Below are 21,621 nucleotides of genomic sequence, written 5' to 3'. Positions count from 1 at the left end.
AAAAAAAAAAAGATAAGATACCTCATAAGACAAAACATACCTGTAGTAAAACATATGTTTGCAATGAAACTGCCTCTAATGTGTGATTGAGTTTTAAAGGTATTTGGTAAACAAGCATCTAATCAAACTTACCTTTGATGGCTGGGCATGGTGGCTCACGCCTATAATCCTAGTCCTGCGGGAGGCTGAGGTAGGAGGATTGCTTGAAGCCAGGAGTTCAAACCAGCCAGGGCAGCATAGCAAGATCCCATCTCTACAAAAAAAATTTTTTTAATTAGCTGGACATGGTGGTGTGCACCTGTAGTCTCAGCTACTCCAGAGGCTGAGGCAGGATCACTTGAGCTCAGGGGGTTGAGGCTACAGTGAGCCATAACTGTACCACGGCATCCCAGCCTGGACAACAGAGCAAGACCCTGTCTCTAAAAAATAATTTTTTTTTTGAGATGGAGTTTCACTCTCATCACCAAAGCTGGAGTACAATGGCTTGATCTCGGCTCACTGCAGCCTTTGCCTCAGGGTTCAAGCAATTCTGCAGCCTCAGCTCCCCAGGTAGCTGGGACTATAGGCATGCACCACCGCACCTGGCTAATTGTTGTATTTTTAGTAGAGACAGGGTTTCACCATGTTGGCCAGGCTGGTCTTGAACTCCTGACCTCAAGTGATCCGCCTGCCTCAGCCTCCCAAAGTGCTGTCACCACACCTGGCCAAAAAAAATTTTTAATTACTCTTGAAAAGCCCTTGCATCCCCCATAAGGTATAGAACATACAGTGTGTGCACACTGAGCTGCCTTTCAATGAGGCCAACTCAGTATTTGCTCTAGCGGGGGGCAGATCCCTGTGTCTGAAGGTGAACATCAAGTGCTATGGCTGGCTGGCATTTATTGACTGTTAAGCAGAAAATCCCTTCTGAGGCCAGGCACGGTGGTTTATACCTGTAATCCCAGCACTTTGGGAGGCCAAGGCAGGAGGATCACCTGAGTCGGGAGTTCAAGACCAGCCTGGCCAACATGGTGAAACCCATCCCTACTAAAAACATAAAAATTAGCTGGGCATGGTAGTGTGCACCTGTAATCCCAGCTGCTTGGGAGGCTGAGGCAGGAGAATCCCTTGAAGCCAAGAGGTGGAGGTTGTAGGGAGCTGAGATCATGCCACTGCACTCCAGCCTGGTGACAGAGCGAGACTCCATCTCAAAAAAAAAAAAAAAAAAACACTTTTGATTTTCTTTGTTCAGCGAACGTGCTGCCAGACTCACATACTTTTGATACGCAGACTGTTGCTGAGTTCCTGTGGTCAGCCCTTGTTCTATGCCCACCTCTAGCGTCTTAGCCCTCGCTCCCCCGACGGCTCTCCTTCCCACCCCATCCTGGGTGGCCTTCTAGCAGGTTCCCTCTCACCCCTCCTTCAGGGAGAGATAGGGCACCATCGATTCTCCCCTCTAGGTACCCGGAACCCTTGCGTTTCTTTCCCCGTAAAGGGCCTCCCCTCCCCCATCGTGACACAGAAGTCCACGGTCTGGCTGCAGCCCGTGACAGCCAGCACAGGTAGAGTGTGCATGTGTGTGCATGTGCACATGTGTGTACATGCATGCGTGTGCAAATATGTGCATGCATGCCCAATGCCTAAGCATCCAAGGCCACACATCTAGGTCTCGAGGAGACCCGAGTTCTAACCCGAGCTGTGCCACTAACTCACTAAGTAACCTTGAGCAAGTCACTTCTGTGGGCCTCGGTCTTTCTCATCTGACAAATGGGGAGAAATTATCTCCGCCCTACCCACTTCTGTGGCCTGCTGGCAGGGTCAAAGGGTAATAACAAAGAGGAAAGCATTTGGAAAAACCTCCAGCCTCATACAAATGCACGTGCTGTTATTTTTACCCACAACCATCAACCATGCCTCCCACACTAACAACACAGCCACCCCCTGATATATTCCATGACTCAATGTGAGACTATTTTAGGGCAGAAAATACGCTTACATATATTTAGAACTTTCCTGATGCTGAAGCGAAAACTTAAAAGAACATCCAGCTTAGAAACGCTGCTGTCAGAATGCACCATTTCTTTTCTTTTTTCTTTTCTTTTCTTCTTTTTCTCTTTTTTTTCTTTTCTTGTCGGGAGTTCAAGAAACTAGATTTGTGTGTTGGGTTTGCTTCTTGAATTTTGGGTTTTGTTTTGGAGTTTTGTTTGTGTGTTCCTTTGGTCTCGGATTTTTTGTTCGCATTTGCTTTGTTTTGTTTTGCCTTGCCTGAGAGCACCACTTACCACTTTTAGAGGAAAACTGAGAAATTGGATTTTTTTTTTAGTCTCAAGGTTCCTGAACCTTTCCTGCTAAGGTTTGAGTCCTGATGACATCTTCCTTTGCCTTCAAAATAATTTAATTAAAAAATGTGATCTCTTTCCATGCCAGGTGTCAGTGCTGAGCATTTTTCATGTTTACTTGAAATGTGAAATGTGACAGAACCCTGAAGTGTCTCAGGACCATAACTTTATGGAAGGACAGTATTGAGTGGGATGCTCAGCACTGTCTAGAAGAACTTTCTGCAGAGATGTAAATGTTCTATATTTGTGCTGTCCACGATAGCAGCCACTAGCCACATGTGTCTCTGGAGCACCTGAAATGTGGCTAGTGCAAGTGACCTGGACCCTGCTATGACCCTGTGGTTCTCAAACCTGGATGCACATCAGAATGACCTAGGGAGGTTTGCAGTGTGCCAACCACATTGACCTGTATTTAATTCAAATTAATTTAACTTTAGATAGCCACACTTAGCCAGTGGCTGCCATCTTGGACAGCACAGTGTAGTTTCTAGCTACTTAAAATCTGGAGACACTGGAATCTCCTGTAAGCTTCTTAGAAATGCAGAACCCCAAGCTAGGTCCCAGACCTACTTAATCAGAATCTGCATTTTAATGAAATCCCAGGATGATTCCTGTGCACATTAAAATTTGAGAAACAAGAAAACATGGTCTAATGGTTTAGGAGGGTGGTTAGTTCTATTCCTGACTTCTTACTGATTTAATTGTTTCTCTTTATGGGTCTCAAGTTTCCTGAGTTAAGTATGACTAGAAGCCTTTTAAGTGCCAGGAAGGTCAAGTGCAAATGAATAGCTACCTCTGTGGTGGGCATGAGTAAGTCAGCAGATTATAAAACAGGCCATGGGAGTGTTATGGTTTGACTCAACATACAAGAGAAGGCCCTAGAATCAGGACTGGTAACTTGAAGATTCATCAAGGTGCTGACCTCAGGAGGGAGCTCCAGGCCAGAGCTCACAGGTTCTCTTTGATTTTGGCAGGAGCTACAAGGTCCGATTCAATAGCGTCTCCTCCTACTCTGACTCCCAAAAATCATCAGGCGATGGACCCGACCTCAGAGACAACTTTGAGAGTGCTGGACCCCTGGCCAATGTGAGGTGAGCAAGGGGATAACAGGGTCGGGGGTCAGAGAAGACCAAGGCTCCCAGGGAGCTGGACCTAGCTACAAAGTGAGCTCTTTGTTGTAGGGAGGGAGTCTCCCTTCTATGCCCATTCATTTCTCATAAAACCAGCTACATGGCTGTCTAGGACCCCTCCCACCCATTAAGTCACTTTGCCTGGTTTCCCCATACACCATTTTTGATCCTTTATGTGACTTCTTTTCCTATACACACTCCCTCAGAGCCCCATTACCCAAGGTTCACCCCATTATTTGTGCCGAAGGATATCAATCCCTGGATATTGCTCAATGAGCTGCCCTTCCCAATAGCTATGGTGTATACTTAATAGAAGCTTCTGTAGACACCCTGCTATGGCCCAATGGTTCTCAACCCTAGAGGCTCATCAAAATCACCTAGAGAGATTTGCAGCGTACTAATACAATAACCAAGCCCCATCTCCAGAGATTCTGATGGAATTGATCTAGAATTGGGCTCATGTGTCGCTTTTTTTCTTTTTCTTTAAGTCTCTCCAGCTGACTCTAACATGCAGTCAGATTTGACAAATACTGCCCTAACCCCGCGTTATCTCATGCCATAGTCACATACTATAAGATAATTTTAGGAAGTATGTGAACAGTTATTTTATATTACAATAGTTGTGTATTCAGTTTAATGGGTTCTTGGAAGGAAAGAAAACTGGGATGTCAAACCCTTGGTTTCATGGATGTTGATCAAGACAAGACCGATGTGAGTTGCCCCGTAGGAAGGACATTCAGGCCTGACCACAGATCTCTCAGACCTTCGCTAATGGAACCTTCTCCATCATTACCTAGAGCAATGCTTAGTACATAATATAGATCACGGTTTGTTAGATATCAAAACATCTATTATGTCCCCCAGGACATTTTAAAATAGGATTTATGGTTTTTTGTTTGTATGATGCTGTTGTTGTTGTTTAAGAGATGGAGTCTTGCTGTCACCCAGGCTGGAGTGCAGTGGCACGATCTCAGCTCACTGCAACCTCCACCTCCCGGGTTCAAGAGATTCTCCTGCCTCAGCCTCCTGAGTAGCTGGGACTACAGTGGAGCAATCTCAGCTTACTGCAACCTCCACCTCCCGGGTTCAAGAGATTGTCCTGCCTCAGCCTCCTGAGTAGCTGGGACTACAGGTGCACACCGCCATGCCCAGCAATTTTTTTTTTTTTTAAACAGCCCAAATAAGAGCTCATGCTTGAGCTAGCTTGGTAACATTTTTTTTTTTTTTTTAAGTAGAGACCAAATTTCATCATGTTGCCCAGGCTGGTCTTGAGCTCCCGAGTTCAGGCAATCTGATTGCCTCGACCTCCCAAAGTGCTAGGATTGCAGGTGTGAGGCCACTGCACCTGGCCTAGGCTTTATGCTTTACAGCAATTTTAGTTGACAGCAAAGTGAGCAGGAAGTACAGAGAGTTCCCACATCTTCCTTTCCCTACACAGGCAGTCTCTCCGCCTATGAGCATCCTGCACCAGAGTGGTGCGTTTGTTAGGATGATGCACCTACAATGACACGTCATTATCAGCCTTGGTCCATCGTTTACTCTAGGGTTCACTCTTGGTGTTGCACATTCTATAGGTTTTGACATCAGTACTTTTTTCAGCCCAACATTAAAATGTCAGTTCTGGAGTTTGACAGTCAGACCCATTTTTCCCTTATTAAATCTAACATGGCAGGGTTTGGCAAACTAGTGCCTATGGGCCAAATCCAGCCTGGTCACTGCATATTTTTTACAACCCATGAGCTAATAAAGGGTTTTCTTACCAATGAACGTTCGTAATTAGTTTGATGGTAGAAAACATTACCTTTGAATCCCAATAAAGAAAATGTTACTCTTCTCCCCCAAAAAATGAATTCCATTGCTCTCACAGTCAACCCGTGTTAGAGTATGCTTAATTATTATTATTATGTTTTTAATTTTATCAATTGAAAATGTTCAGGAATTTGTTTTCTTTCTTGTTTTGTAAATATCTACATAATATCTTCAATTTTACTTCTTGGCCTGTAAGCCTAAAAATATTTGCTGTCTGACCCCCACATATAAAAAATTTGCCAATGCCAGGCACAGTGCCTCAAGCCTGTAATCCCAGCACTTTGGGAGGCCAAGGCAGGCAGATCACTTTAGCTCAGGAATCCAAGACCAGCCTGGACAACATGGCAAAACCCCATTTCTACCAAAAATATAAAAACTTAGCTGCTCATGGTGGCAGACACCTGTGGTCCCAGCTACTCTAGTGAGGCTTGAGCCTGGGAGGCAGAGGTTGCCGTGAGCCAAGATCGTGCCGCTGCACTTCAGCCTGAACAATAGAGCAAAACTCTATCTCAAAAAACAAAAAAAAGTTTGCCAAGGCCAGGCATGGTGGCTAACACCTACCATCTCAACACTTTGGGAGGCTGAGGTGGGAGGATCACTTAGTTTAAGACCAGCCTAGGCAACACATTGGGACCCTGTCTCTACAGAAAAAAAAAAAAAAATGAAAAAACTGAATTGATTAGATGGGCACAGTGGCACATGTCTTTAGTCCCAGCTACTAGGAGGCTGTGGTGGGGAGATTGCCTGAACCTAGGAGATCGAGGCTACGGTAAGCCATGACCACACTACCACTGCACTCCAACCCGGATGACAGAGCAAGACCCTGTCTCAAAAAAAAAGTCTGCCAACTCCTGGTTTGGAGGCTTAAAATAGGAATTTTGAAATCATAAGCTGAAGATTGGGATGGAAATGTGACAAGTAGTGACTTTGGTCTAGGTCCTCAGGTCCACCAAGAAGAACATTAATGAATCAACTGCCTGAATCATCATTTGTTGATGAAAACAAGAGTCAGGAGTCTTAGTCCGTTCAGGCTGCTATACCAAATGTCATCAACTGGCAGCTTGTAAACAACAGAAATGTATCTCTCACAGTTCCAGAGGCTGGGAAGTCCAAGATCAAGGTGCTGGTAGATTCAGTGTCTGGTGAGGGCCCACTCTCTGGCTCACAGATGGTGCCTCCCAACTGCATCCTCACATGGCAGAAGGGGAAGAACTCTGGTCTCTTCAGCCCCCTATGAGGGCACTAATCTCATTCATGAGGTTTCACCTTCATGTCCCAGTCACATCCAAAAAGGCCACTAATACCATGACACTGGGGGTTAGGTTTCAACCTATGAATTTTGGGGTGACACAAACATTCAGATCATAGCAGTGATGAGCTGGTGAGGAAAGATGAAAAGCAAGTTCAAAAGCACAAATGAGTAATTAACAGTATCAGTGGTACTTAAACGTGGCAGACATCACAAACATAAATCAGAGAGATTCGGGAAACAACACCTTAACCAGAAGGCATGACTAATGCTGGAAGTTTCCAGGTCTGCACTGGGCTAAGGCTGAAGCAGGTGGCTTAGGGCAGGGGTGCCCTTTCCCGTCACCCTTCCAATCAGCCCACACCCAGTCCCCATCTCTGTCTACATGTCAGGCCGCCACCCTGCAAGAAAAGAATAATGTTTTTAGATCTAGGAAGATCATTAGTTAAGAGTAAATGGCAGTCTGGGCATGGCAGCTCATGCCTTAATCCCAGCACTTTGGGAGGCCAAGGAGTGTAGATCACCTGAGGTCAGGAGTTCAACACCATCGTGACCAACATGGTGAAACCCCATCTCTACTAAAAATACAAAAATTAGCTGGGCATGGTTGTGGGGGCCTGCAATCCCAGCTACTCAGGAGAGTAAGACAGGAGAATTGCTTGAACCTGGGAGGCAGAGTTTGCAGTGAGTCAAGATCGCCACACCACTGCACTCCAGCCTGGGCAGCAAGAGCAAGACTGTCTGGAAAAAAAAAAAAAAAGGCAAAATGCTGTCTAATCCCACATACTTTATTTGGAAAGGCTCCGGAATTCTAGGGAAAGGAGGACAAGGAAGAAGAAGAAGATGAAATGATATGAGTGGATTTGAGAGGAGTGGATATTAATCTATATTAACCTTCACCTGTGAGCACCTGGACCCACCCCAAGTTCATGCTCCAGTGATGGAGAATACCTTCCCAACTTCTCCTACCTTCTTACTTCCTCCCCATCCCAATCTGTTACCATGTTGTTCCCATCACCCTGAAAAAGAGATTCAGGGGCAGGGCCTGACCCTGTATGGAGTAGTTTAAGTAGCCCCTCTCCATGGTTTATCTGAGATGACAGTCTATAGAAGAACACTCTGACCTTAAAAAGTGGGGCAAGGGGCGTGTTTTTGTCCCATTCATGAACTGTTGTTCTGTCCCTGTGAGGTCTAAGACCTACAGTCAAGACCGAGTTCTGGAAATGTGGCAGAAAGTGTCTGAAGGGCTGTAGACCAGCCCTACAGAAGCCCTCCATTTCCCATACTTCAGTCAAAGTGTCCCCACCTCAACACGGAGAAATATCTCGTGAACTTGACCCCACTGGTTCAAGCACCAATATTTTCTTGGTGGTCTCTATGCACAGAGGGTCTATGAAGAAAATTCATTTCATAGACCTTACAAGGAATTGAACCAGAGTAATTTTTTTTTTTTTTAAGACAGAGTCTCTCTCTGTCACCCAGGCTGGAGTGCAGTGGCGTGATCTTGGCTCACTGCAGCCTCCACCTCCCTGATTCAGGCGATTCTCTTGCCTCAGTCTCCCAAGTAGCTGGGACTACAGGTGTGTGCCACCACACCTGGCTAATTTTTTGTATTTTTAGTACAGACAGGGTTTCACCGTGTTAGCTAGGATGGTCTCAATCTCTTGACCTCATGATCCACCTGCCTTAGCCTCCCAAAGTGCTGGGATTACAAGCGTGGGCCACTATACCCAGCCTATTTATATCTCTTTCATCTCCTTTTAGAAGAACCTGTTTGATGTGTTGATGACAGTTTCTTCTGGTCTCTTCATTAATATAAGTCCCTGAGAACTATTATGTTATAGTTTCATTATCTTCATACTTAAAACTAATCTAGTTATGCCGCTTGTAGAATTCAAGCCCTCCACTAACATAGGCTAATTTCTCCAATTAACCCAGCTTAGAAATGGACATGCAAGAAACAGCCAGTGGTTCCAGGTTGCCGCTATCTCTAACTTGTCCTCCTTAGAACCAATTAGAATTTTCTCCGGATGTTGGCGATACTTACAAGAGACCAAAAGAAAGGGAGAGAAATCCTTGAGAGCCCTTAAGTTTAAAGTGCCCTTCCACAGATGAGCTTGGGGTTGCCTGACTGCCATCAGCTAAACACTGTTCTTCTTGAGATACCAGATACATTAGTTCAGGCTGCCACAACAAAATTGCACAGACAGAGTGGTATTGGCCGTAGTTCTAGAGCTCACAGACAGCTTAAATAGAAACTTAATTTCTCATGGTACTGGAAGCCAGAACTCCAAGATCAAGGTGCTAGCAGGGCTGCCTTCTGGTGAGGTCTCTCTTTCTGGCTTACAGATGACCACCTTCTTGCTATGTCCACAGAGAGAGAGAGAGAGGTAGAGAGAGAGAAAGAGAGAAGAGAGAGAGTACTCTGGTGTCTCTTCCTCTTCTATAAGGACACGAATCCTATCAGATCAGGGCTCTACCCTTATAACCTCATTTAACTTTAATTACCTCCTTAAAGGCCCTATCTGGAAATGCAGTTGTATGGAGATTAGAGTTTTAATATATGAAATTTGGGGGGACAGAGTTCAGCCCATTACACCCGACACTCCCCACATTCCCCACAGTCCCTTAGGATGAACATTCTGTTGTCTCCCTGACAGGTTCTCAGTGTTCGGCCTCGGCTCACGAGCGTACCCTCACTTTTGCGCCTTTGGACATGCCGTGGACACCCTCCTGGAAGAACTGGGAGGGGAGAGGATCCTGAAGATGAGGGAAGGGGATGAGCTCTGTGGGCAGGAAGAGGCTTTCAGGACCTGGGCCAAGAAGGTCTTCAAGGTAATCATGGACCTACAGGGAGAAGTAATGCTCCCCACACTCCCCAAAGACAGCACCTAAACCATCAAGAAGAGAAGAAACTTGAGCAAACCCTCTGTACCTCTCCCATGTATCCAGCCTAGATGCAGCTTTAAACAGCTCAGACAAATTTGGGTGGCCTGAGAACATATATTTTCTACCTAGAATCCAACATCCTGCATTATGGGCAAGGAGTTGGTCCATAAAAAAGTTAGGCAGTCTTGGAATGTCAGGCTGGGAGGAAGCCATCCCTCACTCAAATTTGGTATACAGGTACATAAAAAACACATAGAGTTGCTCAACCAAACCAAACTGAAGATCTTGGCAGTTTGTCAACTTTGACAAGCCTACCGTCTTGTGCTAGATCGTCAGTAACCAGTATGGTAGCCAGTAACCACACATAGCCATTTAAATTTAAACGAATTAAAATTGCATATGATGAATGGGTAAATAAAATGTGGTACATCAACGCAATGGAATGTTCTTCATCCGTGAAAAGGAATGAAGTGGTGATACCTGCTACGACATGGATGGACCTTGGAAACTTTATGCTAAGTGGAAGAAGCCAGTCACAAAAAGAATATGTATTACAGGATTCCATTTATATGAAATGTCCACAATGAGAAAATCCATAGAGACAGAAGGCAGGTTAGTGGTTGCTAGGGGTTATGGGGATGGAAAATGGAAGTGACTGCCAATAGATAAAAAAAATTTGTTGTGGGGGTTAGGGATGATGAGAATGTTCTGGAAGCAGATAGTGGGAAGGTTGCATAACCTTGTGAACATTCTACATGCCACAGAATTGTGCATGTTTACGCAGTGAATTGTGTTATATGAATTACATCTACACCTATTTATACAGCACAAAATTAAATAAGGCTGGGCATGGTGGTTCATGCTTATAATCCCAGCACTTTGGGAGGCTGGGGCAGGAGGATTGCTTGAGCCCAGGAGCTCAAGACCAGCCTGGGCAATGTAGTGAGACTTCATCTCTTAAAAAATAATAATTAATTAATTAATTAAATAGGTTTAAAATCCCATTCCTGACTTCCTCCAGACAGAAAAGAGCGATAGACCCTGCATCCCCACCTCACCAGAAACTACTAAAGTTCCTGGGGAAGCAAAGTAGAATTTCTTTAGAACATAATGGATGGAGAGGAGAAAACCTGTAGTGGCTGTGAGGCCCCTGGTGCCATGTGTGTCTGATTGATACCTTCTGATGATCATGAATTTATTGTAAAAATGGAACATGTGCTAATATCAGGAACAATAAAAGCCATGTTGAGTGACCCAGGTCAGTTTGCTGAGAACAAAACCAATGAAGTTAATTTGAGAGAGAGATTCCTATCCCTGTGTTACCAAAAGTATACATGTATTTTACATGCAAGGTTCACTACATTAACAGCTCCACTGAGATTCTAGAATCCCCAGTTGTACCTGAAATTTGCACTAGAACTGCTGATGGCTTCCAACTTCCTAGATTGTTAAATAAAATAAATTATAATAAACTGTTGGCCAGGCACGGTGGCTCACACCTGCAATCTTAGCAATTTGGGAGGCCAAGAAGGGCAGATCACCTGAGCTCAGGAGTTTGAGATCAGCTTGGGCAACATGGTGAAACCCCATCTCTACCAAAATACAAAAAATTAGCTTTGTATGGCAGTGTGTGCCTATAATCCCAGCTACTCAGGAGGCTGAGGCAGGAGAATTGCTTGAACCCAGCAGGTGGAGGTTGTGGCGAGCCAAGATCATGCCACTGCACTCCAGCCTGGGGGACAGAGTGAGACTCTGTCTCATAAATAAATAAATAAAAATAATAAACTGCTCTCTTTTTTCAGTATTTACAAAAAAAATCCTGCCAGGCATGGTGGCTCACGCCTGTAATCCCAGAGCTTTGGGAGGCCAAGGTGGGCAGATCACAAGGTCAGGAGTTCAAGACCAGCCTGGCCAACATAGTAAAACCCCATCTCTACTAAAAATACGTAAAAGAAAAATTAGCTGAACATGGTTGCAGGCGCCCGTAGTCCCAGCTACTTGGGAGGCTGAGGCAGGAGAATTGCCTGAACCTGGGAGGTGGAGGTTGCAGTGAGCTGAGATCATGCCACTGTACTCCAGCCTGGGCGACACAGTGAGACTCTGTCTCAAAGAAAAAAGAGAAAAAAAAAAATCCATTGCTCAGTTGCAATAACCACTTTTTGTATTCTCAGTCACCACAGGGGTAGGAGTTTCCATATTAGACAGTGCAGAACCTTTCCATCATGATAAAACATACTATTGGCCAGAGCTGTTCTAAATTGAAGGCTACAGGAGTATAAATGAGCCACGCATGGCGTTTTACCTGCATATGGGGATTACTAAACTGGCCATCCTGGGGTGGGAGGTGGTAATGAATGTGGACCCTGCCACTTTCACCCATTCCATCCTAGCCTTGGAATGCATTCTCATCAGCAACCCCAGGAGAAAGGGTACCATGCAACCTTCTGTCATTCAGTTGGTACTTTTCATCCTGAAAGCAAAGGCAGGTAGAGGGCAAATGGGGAAGCTGAGGCCCCTGGGCTATAAGGATTTCCATGTGGGGAGGCAGTGTTCATTAGCCTGTTCCCGCATTTCCTCCCAGACAAGGAGAGTTGGGATAACCTGGCTTTCTATACCTGTTGGGATAATTCTGTTTCTTGATTTCCACCAGCCAACCTCGACTTAGCCACCAGAAGCAAGGTTTGTTAAAAGCCACTGTACCCTTTAGCCATCAGCTCCTGTCCTCCCATCCCACCCTCAGCTCTGGAAACCATGAATCTACTTTCCATCTCTGTAGATTTCCCTGTGTCGGACATTTCATGTGAATGGAATCATATAATATGTGGTCTTTTGTGACTGACTTCTTTAACTTAGTATAATGTTTTCAAGCTTCTTCCATATTGTAGCATATGTCAGAACTTCATCCTTTTTTATAGCCAAATAATATTCTATTGTATGGATGTGCCAAATCTTGTTAATTCATTCATCCACTGATGAACATTTGGATTGTTTTAAAGTCAACATGAGGTCAAACAATGGTAAAACTACTCTTAAAAATTATCATTATTGGGCCGGGCGCGGTGGCTCAAGCCTGTAATCCCAGCACTTTGGGAGGCTGAGGTGGGTGGATCACGAGGTCAAGAGATCGAGACCATCCTGGTCAACACGGTGAAACCCCGTCTCTACTAAAAATACAAAAAATTAGCTGGGCATGGTGGCGCATGCCTGTAATCCCAGCTACTCAAGAGGCTGAGGCAGGAGAATTGCCTGAACCCAGGAGGCGGAGGTTGCGGTGAGCCGAGATCGCGCCATTGCACTCCAGCCTGGGTAACAAGAGCGAAACTCCGTCCCAAAAAACAAACAAACAAACAAACAAAAAAAAAATTATCATTATTGGGCCAGGCACAGTGGCTCGTGCCCGTAATCCCAGCACTTCGGGAGGCTGAGGCAGGTGGATCACTTGAGACTGCGAGTTCGAGACCAGCCTGACCAACATGGAGAAACCCCGTCTCTACTAAATATACAGAATTAGCCGGGCATGGTGGTGCATGCCTGTAATCCCAGCTACTCCAGAGGCTGAGGCAGGAGAATTGCTTGAACCCAGGCAGTGGAGGTTGCAGTGAGCCAAGATTATGCCATTGCACTTCAGCCTGGGCAACAGGAATGAAACTCTGTCTCAAAAACAAACAAACAAACAAACAAAAATCATTATTTTGAATCATCTGTGGTTTTATCTTAATATAAATTAGGACATTGGCCGGGCATGGTGGCTCATGCCCATAATCCCAGGACTTTGGGAGGCTGAGGCAGGTGGATCACTTGAGGCCAGGAGCTCAAAACCAGCCTGGCCAACATGGCAAAACCCTGTCTCTACTAAAAATACAAACATTAGCTGGGCATGGTGGAGCATGTAGGATTACATGATTGTAATCCTAGCTACTGGAAGGCTGAGGCAGGAGAATCACTTGAACTTGGGGAGGAGGTTGAGGCTGCAGTGAGCCAAGATCACACCACTGCACTCCAGCCTAGGTGGCAGAGTGAGATTCTGTCTTAAATAAATAAATAAGGATATTAATTCTTAGAATTGTTAAAATTGAAGAAGAAGTGAGCTTGACCAAAAAAAAAAAAAGAAAAATGTACGTGCAGTCATCCAGACATTCAATATGCTCTGCCTTCATATAATTCTTACACATTTAAAGGAAGATGGATTGGGAAATTCTAAGATGTTTACTTTCTTCTTTAATGTCAAGTCTCTACACACGTTAGTTTTAGGAATAAATGACATAATAGAATTATATCTTAAATACAAGTTAGGCCCTAAAGTCAATGGCAAATCTGATGTGTCCAGTACATTGAAGATGCTCAAAATATACAGGATGGATGAATGGATAGATGGATGGACAGATGCATGCATGGAAAGATAGGTGGATGGGTGGGTAGGTGGGTGGGTGGATGGATGTATGGATGGATGGATGGATGGATGGATGGGTGGATGGGTGTGTGAGTGGAAGGATGGGTAGATGGATGGGAGGGTAGAAGGATAGATGAATGGAAGTGTGGATGAATGGATGGAAGGAAGACAATGAAAGGGTAGATGGAAGGAAGAAGGGAAGGAGGGAAGGGCTACTGGATGGATGGATGGAGAGATGGATGGATGGATGGATGGATGGATGGATGGATGGATGGATAGAGAGATGGTTGGATGGGTAGATGGATGGGTGGTTAGATAGAGAGATGGATGGGTGGGGTGGATGGAGAGATGGATGTATGGGTAGATAGATATATGCCACGACTTGGAGCTCTTGGAGAGGATATCCACTTGGCTGAAAGAGGTCACTGAAAGCCTTGTGTACACCACAGGCAGCCTGTGATGTCTTCTGTGTGGGAGATGATGTCAACATTGAAAAGGCGAACAATTCCCTCATCAGCAATGACCGCAGCTGGAAGAGAAACAAGTTCCGCCTCACCTATGTGGCCGAAGCTCCAGAACTCACACAAGGTACCTCCCACCGCCCTTCCAGGGAGGCATTCATGACAATGGGGGAAAGGCAGGCGATCTTACCTCCAGAAGGTGCTTAGAGAAGACAGGCTTCATTGCTTTGCTCTCCCGTTAGTGCAGTCCTACCAAAATGAATGCTTTGCTGCTCTCCCACGCTCCGTGAAACAAGTGCTAGGAAATGCCTCTCTCTCTTGCTCTAGTAACATACTGTGTTCTTTTAAACCATCCTCTTCTCAACTCAACCAGATTTTCTTTTTGTTCTGCACTACCCACAACCACCCCACCCATCCCAACCAATGCGTGCTTGATCTCTTCTGGTCTGTCTCTCACTGCACTCCAGAGATCAGTGGAAGTGTCAGTAGAGGTTGAATAAAATGCCGCAGAGGGTTTGTGTGTATTAATATTCTGAGACAAGATCTCATTTTGTTTCCCAGGCTGGTCTTGAACTCCTGGCCTCCGGTGATCCTCCCACCTCAGCTTACTAAGCAGTTGGGATTACGGGCATGAGCCACCTTGCCCCACCTGGGGAGTTTTTGTGGAACATTCCACCCCATCTCAGGAAGACTGTTGTTTTTCCTCCCCACAGGTCTATCCACTGTCCACAAAAAGCGAGTCTCAGCCGCCCGACTCCTTAGCCGTCAAAACCTCCAAAGCCCTAAATCCAGGTAGGAACCCCATGGTTCATTGGGTTACCCACCTCTTCTAAATGCCACCCACGATGGAGAAAAAGCCCTTGTGGACACCAAGGACTGGCTGTTTTCCAATCATTGCAAAGTGCCGTGGAGACCCCCTTGCTACTTTGTAGCATCTGGGTTTCCTGCCTTCCTTTTCCCAAGCTCTAATCTGAAGGGGTGGGAAAAGGAGATGGTGTTGATCTCCTGAAAAGGGGAAAGAAAAAGGTTTTCTGAGTAATTTTTAACAGTGGACTGCACCCCCATAGAATTGCTACATGCTCATTGTACCACAGCATCTTAGCTGGAGATCACTTAGTTCAAGTATTTGCTATTGTGGATAATTTTTTTAATGGGGTGCTAAAAAATGGCTACCCACACTCTGCTTAAATTTCTTTGGGTTGATGGGAGGCTCATTATCTCACAAAACAGCCCATTCTGTGTTTTGAAGTCCTAATTATTAGAAATTAGCTTAATATCCAATATAATCAATTATCTTATTATCTAATATAACCAAAGCATGTCTTCCTAGCAGTTTATTTTAAACCCAGTTTTACTCTCTGATGACACCTAAGACAAGTTTATTTCTTTCCAAATGAGAGACCTGCAAATAGCCAGCGACCCTGACCAATCTCCCATGGGTCCTAACTGCTTCAAGTCATTCTTCCTAAGACGTGGTTTCCCAAGCCTCTGGCTTTAGTAAAAGGACACACTCTGTCCATTTCCTTTAGTAAAAGGGAATGTCACTCTCAGACCTGGTCACAGTGCAGTAGAGGGCATGTGATCACTGCCAAATGTGCTGAGGTTATTACCACCGTCACCAATCTGAGCAGGACGCGCTAATGCAGCCTGAGATCGCAGGCATGGTTTTAATGACCGTTCTGCTCTTCCGTTAAAAGCGGTCGCTGCTGTTCTTAGACCTCCTGTCGTCTCAAAATGATCAAACCAGGTCTGTCCATCTCTCTACTTGTATAAATAATTTTTCTCACGCTAATGAAAGTCTTTGCAGAGATTCCTATTGAATGGAATCTTTTTCACTTTGTAGGTACAGCAGAAGACCTTTTCAAGTCTTGAATTTTTGCACAGCATACTTTACTGCACTGTGTTTCACTAGGTTACCCACCTCTGCTCCCAGGTGCCACCCACAGTAAAGGATAAGCTCTTGTTGATTCCAAGGACTGGCTGTTTTCCAATCATTGCAAAGTGCCATAGAGACCCCCTTGCTGCTCTGGCAACAGAGGTGGGTAACCCATTAAACACAAGAACAGTGCACTGAACTATGCTGTACAAAGAATCAAGACTTGTAAAGGTCTTCTGCTGTAACTGCAAAGTGACAAACATTCCATTCAATGGGAACCAATGCAAAGACTTGCATTAGAGCTAAAAAAATTACTTATACAATAGAGAGATGAACAGACCTGGTTTGATCAATTTGAGATGTGATGCCTAAGAGGAGGCTCTTGGCTGGGCATGGTGGCTCACGCCTGCAATCTCAGCACATTCGGAGGCTGAGGCAGGTGGATCACCTGAGGTCGGGAGTTCACGACCAGCCTGACCAACATGGAGAAACCCTGTCTCAACTAAAAATACAAAATTTGGCCAGGCACAGTGGCTCATGCTTGTAATCCCAGCACTTTGAGAGGTCGAGGTGGGTGGATTACAAGGTCAGGAGTTCGAGACCAGCCTGGCCAATATAGTGAAACCCCATCTCTACTAAAAATACAAAAATAAGCTGGGTGTGTTGGTGGACACCTATAATCCCAACTACTTGGGAGGCTGAGTCAGGAGAATCGCTTGAACCTGGGAAGCAGAGGTTGTAGTGAGCTGAGATTGCGCCACTGCACTCCAGCTTGGGCAATGGAGCTAGACTCATCTCAAAAAAAAGGAAAGAAAAGAAAATACAAAATTAGGCGGGCACGGTGGCACATACCTGTAATCCCAGCTAATCAGGAGGCTGAGGCAGGAGAATCACTTGGACCCAGGAGGTGGAGGTTGTGGTGAGCCAAGATTGCACCATTGCACTCCAGCCTGGGCAACAAGAGTGAAACTCTGTCTTAAAAAAAAAAAAAATAGGCTCTTGAGTTGAGCAGTCCTGGGTTCTAAGCCCAGCTCTGCCATGCACTAGCTGTCCAGCTTTGGGCAAGTCATTTAGGTGGTCTGTCTCCTTACCTCTAGAATGGGAATGGTAGCTATGAAGATTGCTAATGTTTTTCTAGAGCTTTCTGTGTTCCAAGCACTGTGCTGAGCCCTCTGTGCAGGATCTTTTATAATTCTAACCAGCCTGGGAAGTAGGTACTCTTACCATACACATTTAAAATAGGAGCAATGACAGCTAAAAAATACAAGTGACTTTCTCAAGGTCACACCGACCCGGTTATCTGACGCCAAAGTCAGTGTGCCAAATGGCTACACAGATGGCCTCACCAGCATTGCAATGCTGCTGAGTATTAAAAATAAGCTACTTAAAGCAACTAGCATATCCTAGGGTCTAGTCAGTATTCTTTATCCATTCCTGCTTCATGTCACCTGCAAATTTAGTGTGCATGCTTTCAATGTAATCTTCCAAACCTTTGATAAAAGTGATCCACAGAGAAGAGCCCCAGGGCTCCCACATTCTTAGAGTCCCAAACATGAAAGAAATGGAGTGGGAAATTAATCTCTGAATAATTAGTTAAGTGCAATTCGGAGCATAATGGCCTCTGATATAGAGAGGGACTCTAGTTGAAATATATCTCTTACTACTTATTTCTGTCCTATGGGAAAGGATGATTTAAGTAGCATTGCATGAGAAGGTCTAATAATCTACTGGAAGTTTCTTTCAGCAACAAACTATGAAAGACAAGCTTACAGAATTTATTCCCAAAGCCATAGTACATAAGTAGCAGGAAACTTGCAAATGTTCTGATGCTAAGTGGAACCAAAAGTCCCCAAATCAGCCCCCACTCCCGCCAGTCCAGAAGGGTACCTGACTCTAGGCTACGGTCCTAAAAGTGACTAGCCAGAGAATATTCCAAACGAGGTTAGAACTGGAGTGTAGAATTAAAATCAGTTATGAATTAGCACAACGACAACCCAATCGTGCCTCCGTGTTTGCCTCTCTAAAAGCATGTTCTGTATTTTCGAGCTTAAAGGGCTTTAAAAGCACTACCTATTTGTAAGCTTAATACCATTTCCAGCTTCATAAGGTTTATTTAAAAAAAAAAAAAGAAGAAGAAGAAGAGGAGGAAGGATTATTGAGTGGAAAAGCATGACTCTCTCATTTTCTCCTGCCCAAGGCTGAAGCTGGGCTATTTGGCCCAAAAGGCCATAACCAAGATATCACTAATCCTCCTGAGAGAAACCATCAATTGCAGGCAAAGTGCTTCTGAGGAAATAGGCAGCCTTTTGAGGATGATCCTTGAAAATCTAAAGAGAAAAGTGACCGCAGTCACCATCACAGCCTAGAAATAAATTTTCTAATGCACATACAACAATTAGCAAATGACACAGAAGAGAGAGCATAATGGATCGCTAATGTGTGGGGTGTAGACGCTAAGTCCCCAAAGTCAGGAGGAAAAGGGGAACACGGGGCTTGAGATGAACCTTTTCAGGGAGCGTAGGCTTAAGAAAGGCAGAAGAGAGGAGGGGGGTCCAGGAAGAAAGAATAGCAGAAGTCAAGTCAGTACTGGGATGTTTGGGAGAGTGGCAGACATTACAATGCTGAGTTCTTGATCGGAAGAAGGCTTCAGTCTCATCTCTCCTCAAGTAAAACTGCTTCTCTCCAGCCTTCCCCATCTCAACCGAGGACATCAACATGTGGCTTCGGCCAAAACCTCCAGTGTCATCCTCGCTCCTCTCTCTCCCTCGCACGGGTCATGCAGTGCCTCAGCAGATGCCCTTGGCCTTGTCTTTCAGCTACGTCTCCCACCCAATACCTGGAGCGGAGCCATGGGCATCTCTGATCTGAGTGCCTAGAATAGCCACCCAACTTGTATCTTGGTTTCTGAACTTTTCTCTAAAAAGATCATTTTCCAAAAAGCAAACAGAGGAATCTTTCCTTTCTTTCTTTTTCTTTTTCTTTTTTCTTTTTTTTTTTTTTTTTTTTTTTTTTTTTTTTTTTNTGAGGTTAAGAGTAGAAGTTTAATAGGTGAAAGAAAGAGCTCTCTGCTGCAGAGAGGGGTCCCGGAGAAATGGGTTGCCAGATCCACAGTGAAATACAGAGTATTTTATAGGCACCTGGGTGAGGAGGCAGTATTTGATTTACATAGGGTGCAAAAGATTGGTTGAACCAGGTGTGCCATTTGCATAGGGTGAGAAAAACTGGTTAGGACCAGGTGTCCCTCTTGTATAGGATGTGAATTTCTGGCCGCCTCCACCCTAATCTTTTACTATGCAAGCAGGTCCTCAGACAGAGGAATCTTTTAAAACCGTAAATTGAAGGCTATTACTCCCTGCTTCGTAGCGTCTGGTGGTCTCCTGCTAGACTTCAGGAAACTTCCAAACTCCTTGCCATGACAGGTCATCATGAGGCTCTTGTGATCCACCCCTCCCACCCTCCAAACAAACACTCCCGCCTTCTTTCCCTTCCTTGAACATGCCGCCTTTTCTCTGCCTCTGGGCCTTTGCACATGCTCTTGCCTATCCCGGGAATGCTGTGCCTGCAAGTCTTTGCAGGTCTCTGCTGAAGTGTCAGAGAGCCAGATGGTCTCCTCCGCCAGTCTCCCTGACTGTCCTATCTGACATAGCCCACTCCCCTCAGCCCATCACCACCCACTCATCCACATCACCAACCCACCTGAGCTCTTTTAAATGACTTCTCAATGAGAATAGAGCACTTTGCCATCCTTCCCTATCACTCCCTCACCAGTGCCTAGAACAGTGCCCGATACGCAATATACATGTGTAGAATGAATGAACTTCATTAACTTGAGCAGTTCACAGCTGACAATATTTACTCTTTTCATTGAAGAATGTACATTTTCTGTTTTTTCCCATTTAAAGCTGGACATTAGCAAATTATTATTTTATCTGCAAACCTATCATTGAGCCACTGCCAAATGAACATGTGTGTGTGTGTGTGTGTGTGTGTGTGTGTGTGTATGTCTCGCTTCTGGATGTGGCTGGAAATAAATCACACGGAGGAGACACTCATGGGAGAAGGGAATAGGGCCCACATGGCTGCTGCTGTTTCATTGCCTCTTCCCCTCTCCCTGTACTTCTCAGTGTCCCAAGCTTTCAGAAAACGTTTAAAAATAGGCCAGGTGCAGTGGCTTACACCTGTAATCCCAGCACTTTGGGAGGCTGAGGTGGGTAGATCACCTGAGACCTGGAGTTCAAGACCACTCTGGCTGTGATGGTTGAACTCTGCCTCTGCTAAAAATACAAAAACTAGCCAGGCATGGTGGCAGGTGCCTGTAATCCCAGCTACTCAGAAGTCTGAGGCAATACAATTGTTTGAATCCAGGAGGCAGAAGCTGCAGTGACCTAAGACCACGCCACGACATTCCAGCCTGGGCAACAGAGCAAGACTCCTCTCAATAATAATAATAATAATAATAATAATAAATTCTCTGCTTAGAAACCTCAACAGGCTGGGTGCAGTGGCTCACGCCTGTAATCCCAGCACTTTGGGAGGCTAAGGTGGGTGGATCACCTGAGGTCGGGAGTTCAAGACCCCCCTGACCAACATAGACAAACCCTGTCTCTACTAAAAATACAAAACAACAATAATAATAATAACTGGGCATGGTGGCCCAAATCCTGTAATCCCAGCTACTCAGGAGGCTGAGGTAAGAGAATCTCTCGAACCCGGGAGGCGGAGGTTGTGGTGAGCCGAGATCACTTGCCATTGCATTCCAGCCTGGGCAACAAGAATGAAACTGCATCTCAAAAAAAAGAGCTCAGCACAACTGAGATTTCAGACAATTGGTTTCTGAGCCAGTGCTATACCCCAGAGATTCAGCTTCCCAGCAAAGCATCAGAGACGAGCCCAGCAAGGTGCCCTGGGGCCCCACGGCCATCCAAAGCCAAGGTTCTCAGCAAGTGGCCTGCAGAGTCCCCTTGGTTAAACTCCCAGCAGGGCCAGAGCCTGGACCCGCCTTCTAAGCCCACCTGCCAGCCACGTTCCCATCCTGCTCCTTGTCTGCACGGCCACCCTCTGCCTCGTTCAAGAGGACTTGGAGGGAGGTGGCTGTGCTCATGAGCTAGCTCAGCAAGTTTGGGTCCTCTGCGTTTCTATTTTGTACAAATCGTGATGATCTGGAAAGAAAGCGGGAATTGATTTGCGGGCCTTTCAAAGGCTTCCTCTGGGTAGGCTTAGGAGGATCCCGAATTAGAAGCCCCACAGTGCCCCCTGCTGGCCACGACCTCTGCCATTTCCTTCCTGCAGCTCTTTGAAGGTGATGTCTTTGCTCCCCAGGAACCAAAGACCGGAGTGAGCTCAGAGAAGGCGCAGTCATGGGAGTTCCCAGATGGGGCAAGATCTGCCCAGGGAGGGACAGTGGGATCCCAGACCCTAGCACCGCCATTCACAGTTATGGTCACTAAGTTCCCCACTATGCTAAAGGCGGGGGATGCCTTGCTTCAAGAAAATACTTGA

At 45.4% G+C, this 21,621-nt stretch overlaps 1 protein-coding gene and 1 pseudogene across 2 annotated transcripts in view; both read left to right on the top strand.

Annotated features, from left to right (window-relative positions):
* NOS1 (nitric oxide synthase 1) overlaps nucleotides 1-21,621 on the top strand; it is a 152,602-nt gene that overhangs the window by 109,813 nt on the left and 21,168 nt on the right. The window contains exons 17-21 of one of the 2 annotated variants that reach the window (XM_037738917.1): nucleotides 1,440-1,541; nucleotides 3,293-3,409; nucleotides 9,167-9,341; nucleotides 14,235-14,373; nucleotides 14,960-15,038. In XM_037738917.1, the coding sequence (XP_037594845.1) occupies nucleotides 1,440-1,541; nucleotides 3,293-3,409; nucleotides 9,167-9,341; nucleotides 14,235-14,373; nucleotides 14,960-15,038 (612 nt within the window). The remainder of the gene's footprint in view (nucleotides 1-1,439; nucleotides 1,542-3,292; nucleotides 3,410-9,166; nucleotides 9,342-14,234; nucleotides 14,374-14,959; nucleotides 15,039-21,621) is intronic. The other variant, XM_037738918.1, reaches the window with a different exon arrangement.
* LOC108305041 lies at nucleotides 10,506-10,847 on the top strand (annotated as a pseudogene).

This window comes from Cebus imitator, unplaced genomic scaffold, assembly GCF_001604975.1.
Source record: "Cebus imitator isolate Cc_AM_T3 unplaced genomic scaffold, Cebus_imitator-1.0 Scaffold59, whole genome shotgun sequence".
NCBI classification, from domain to species: domain Eukaryota; kingdom Metazoa; phylum Chordata; class Mammalia; order Primates; family Cebidae; genus Cebus; species Cebus imitator.
The sequence above is the reverse complement of the archived record's forward strand: the minus strand, read 5'-3'. Positions and strand labels throughout refer to the sequence as shown.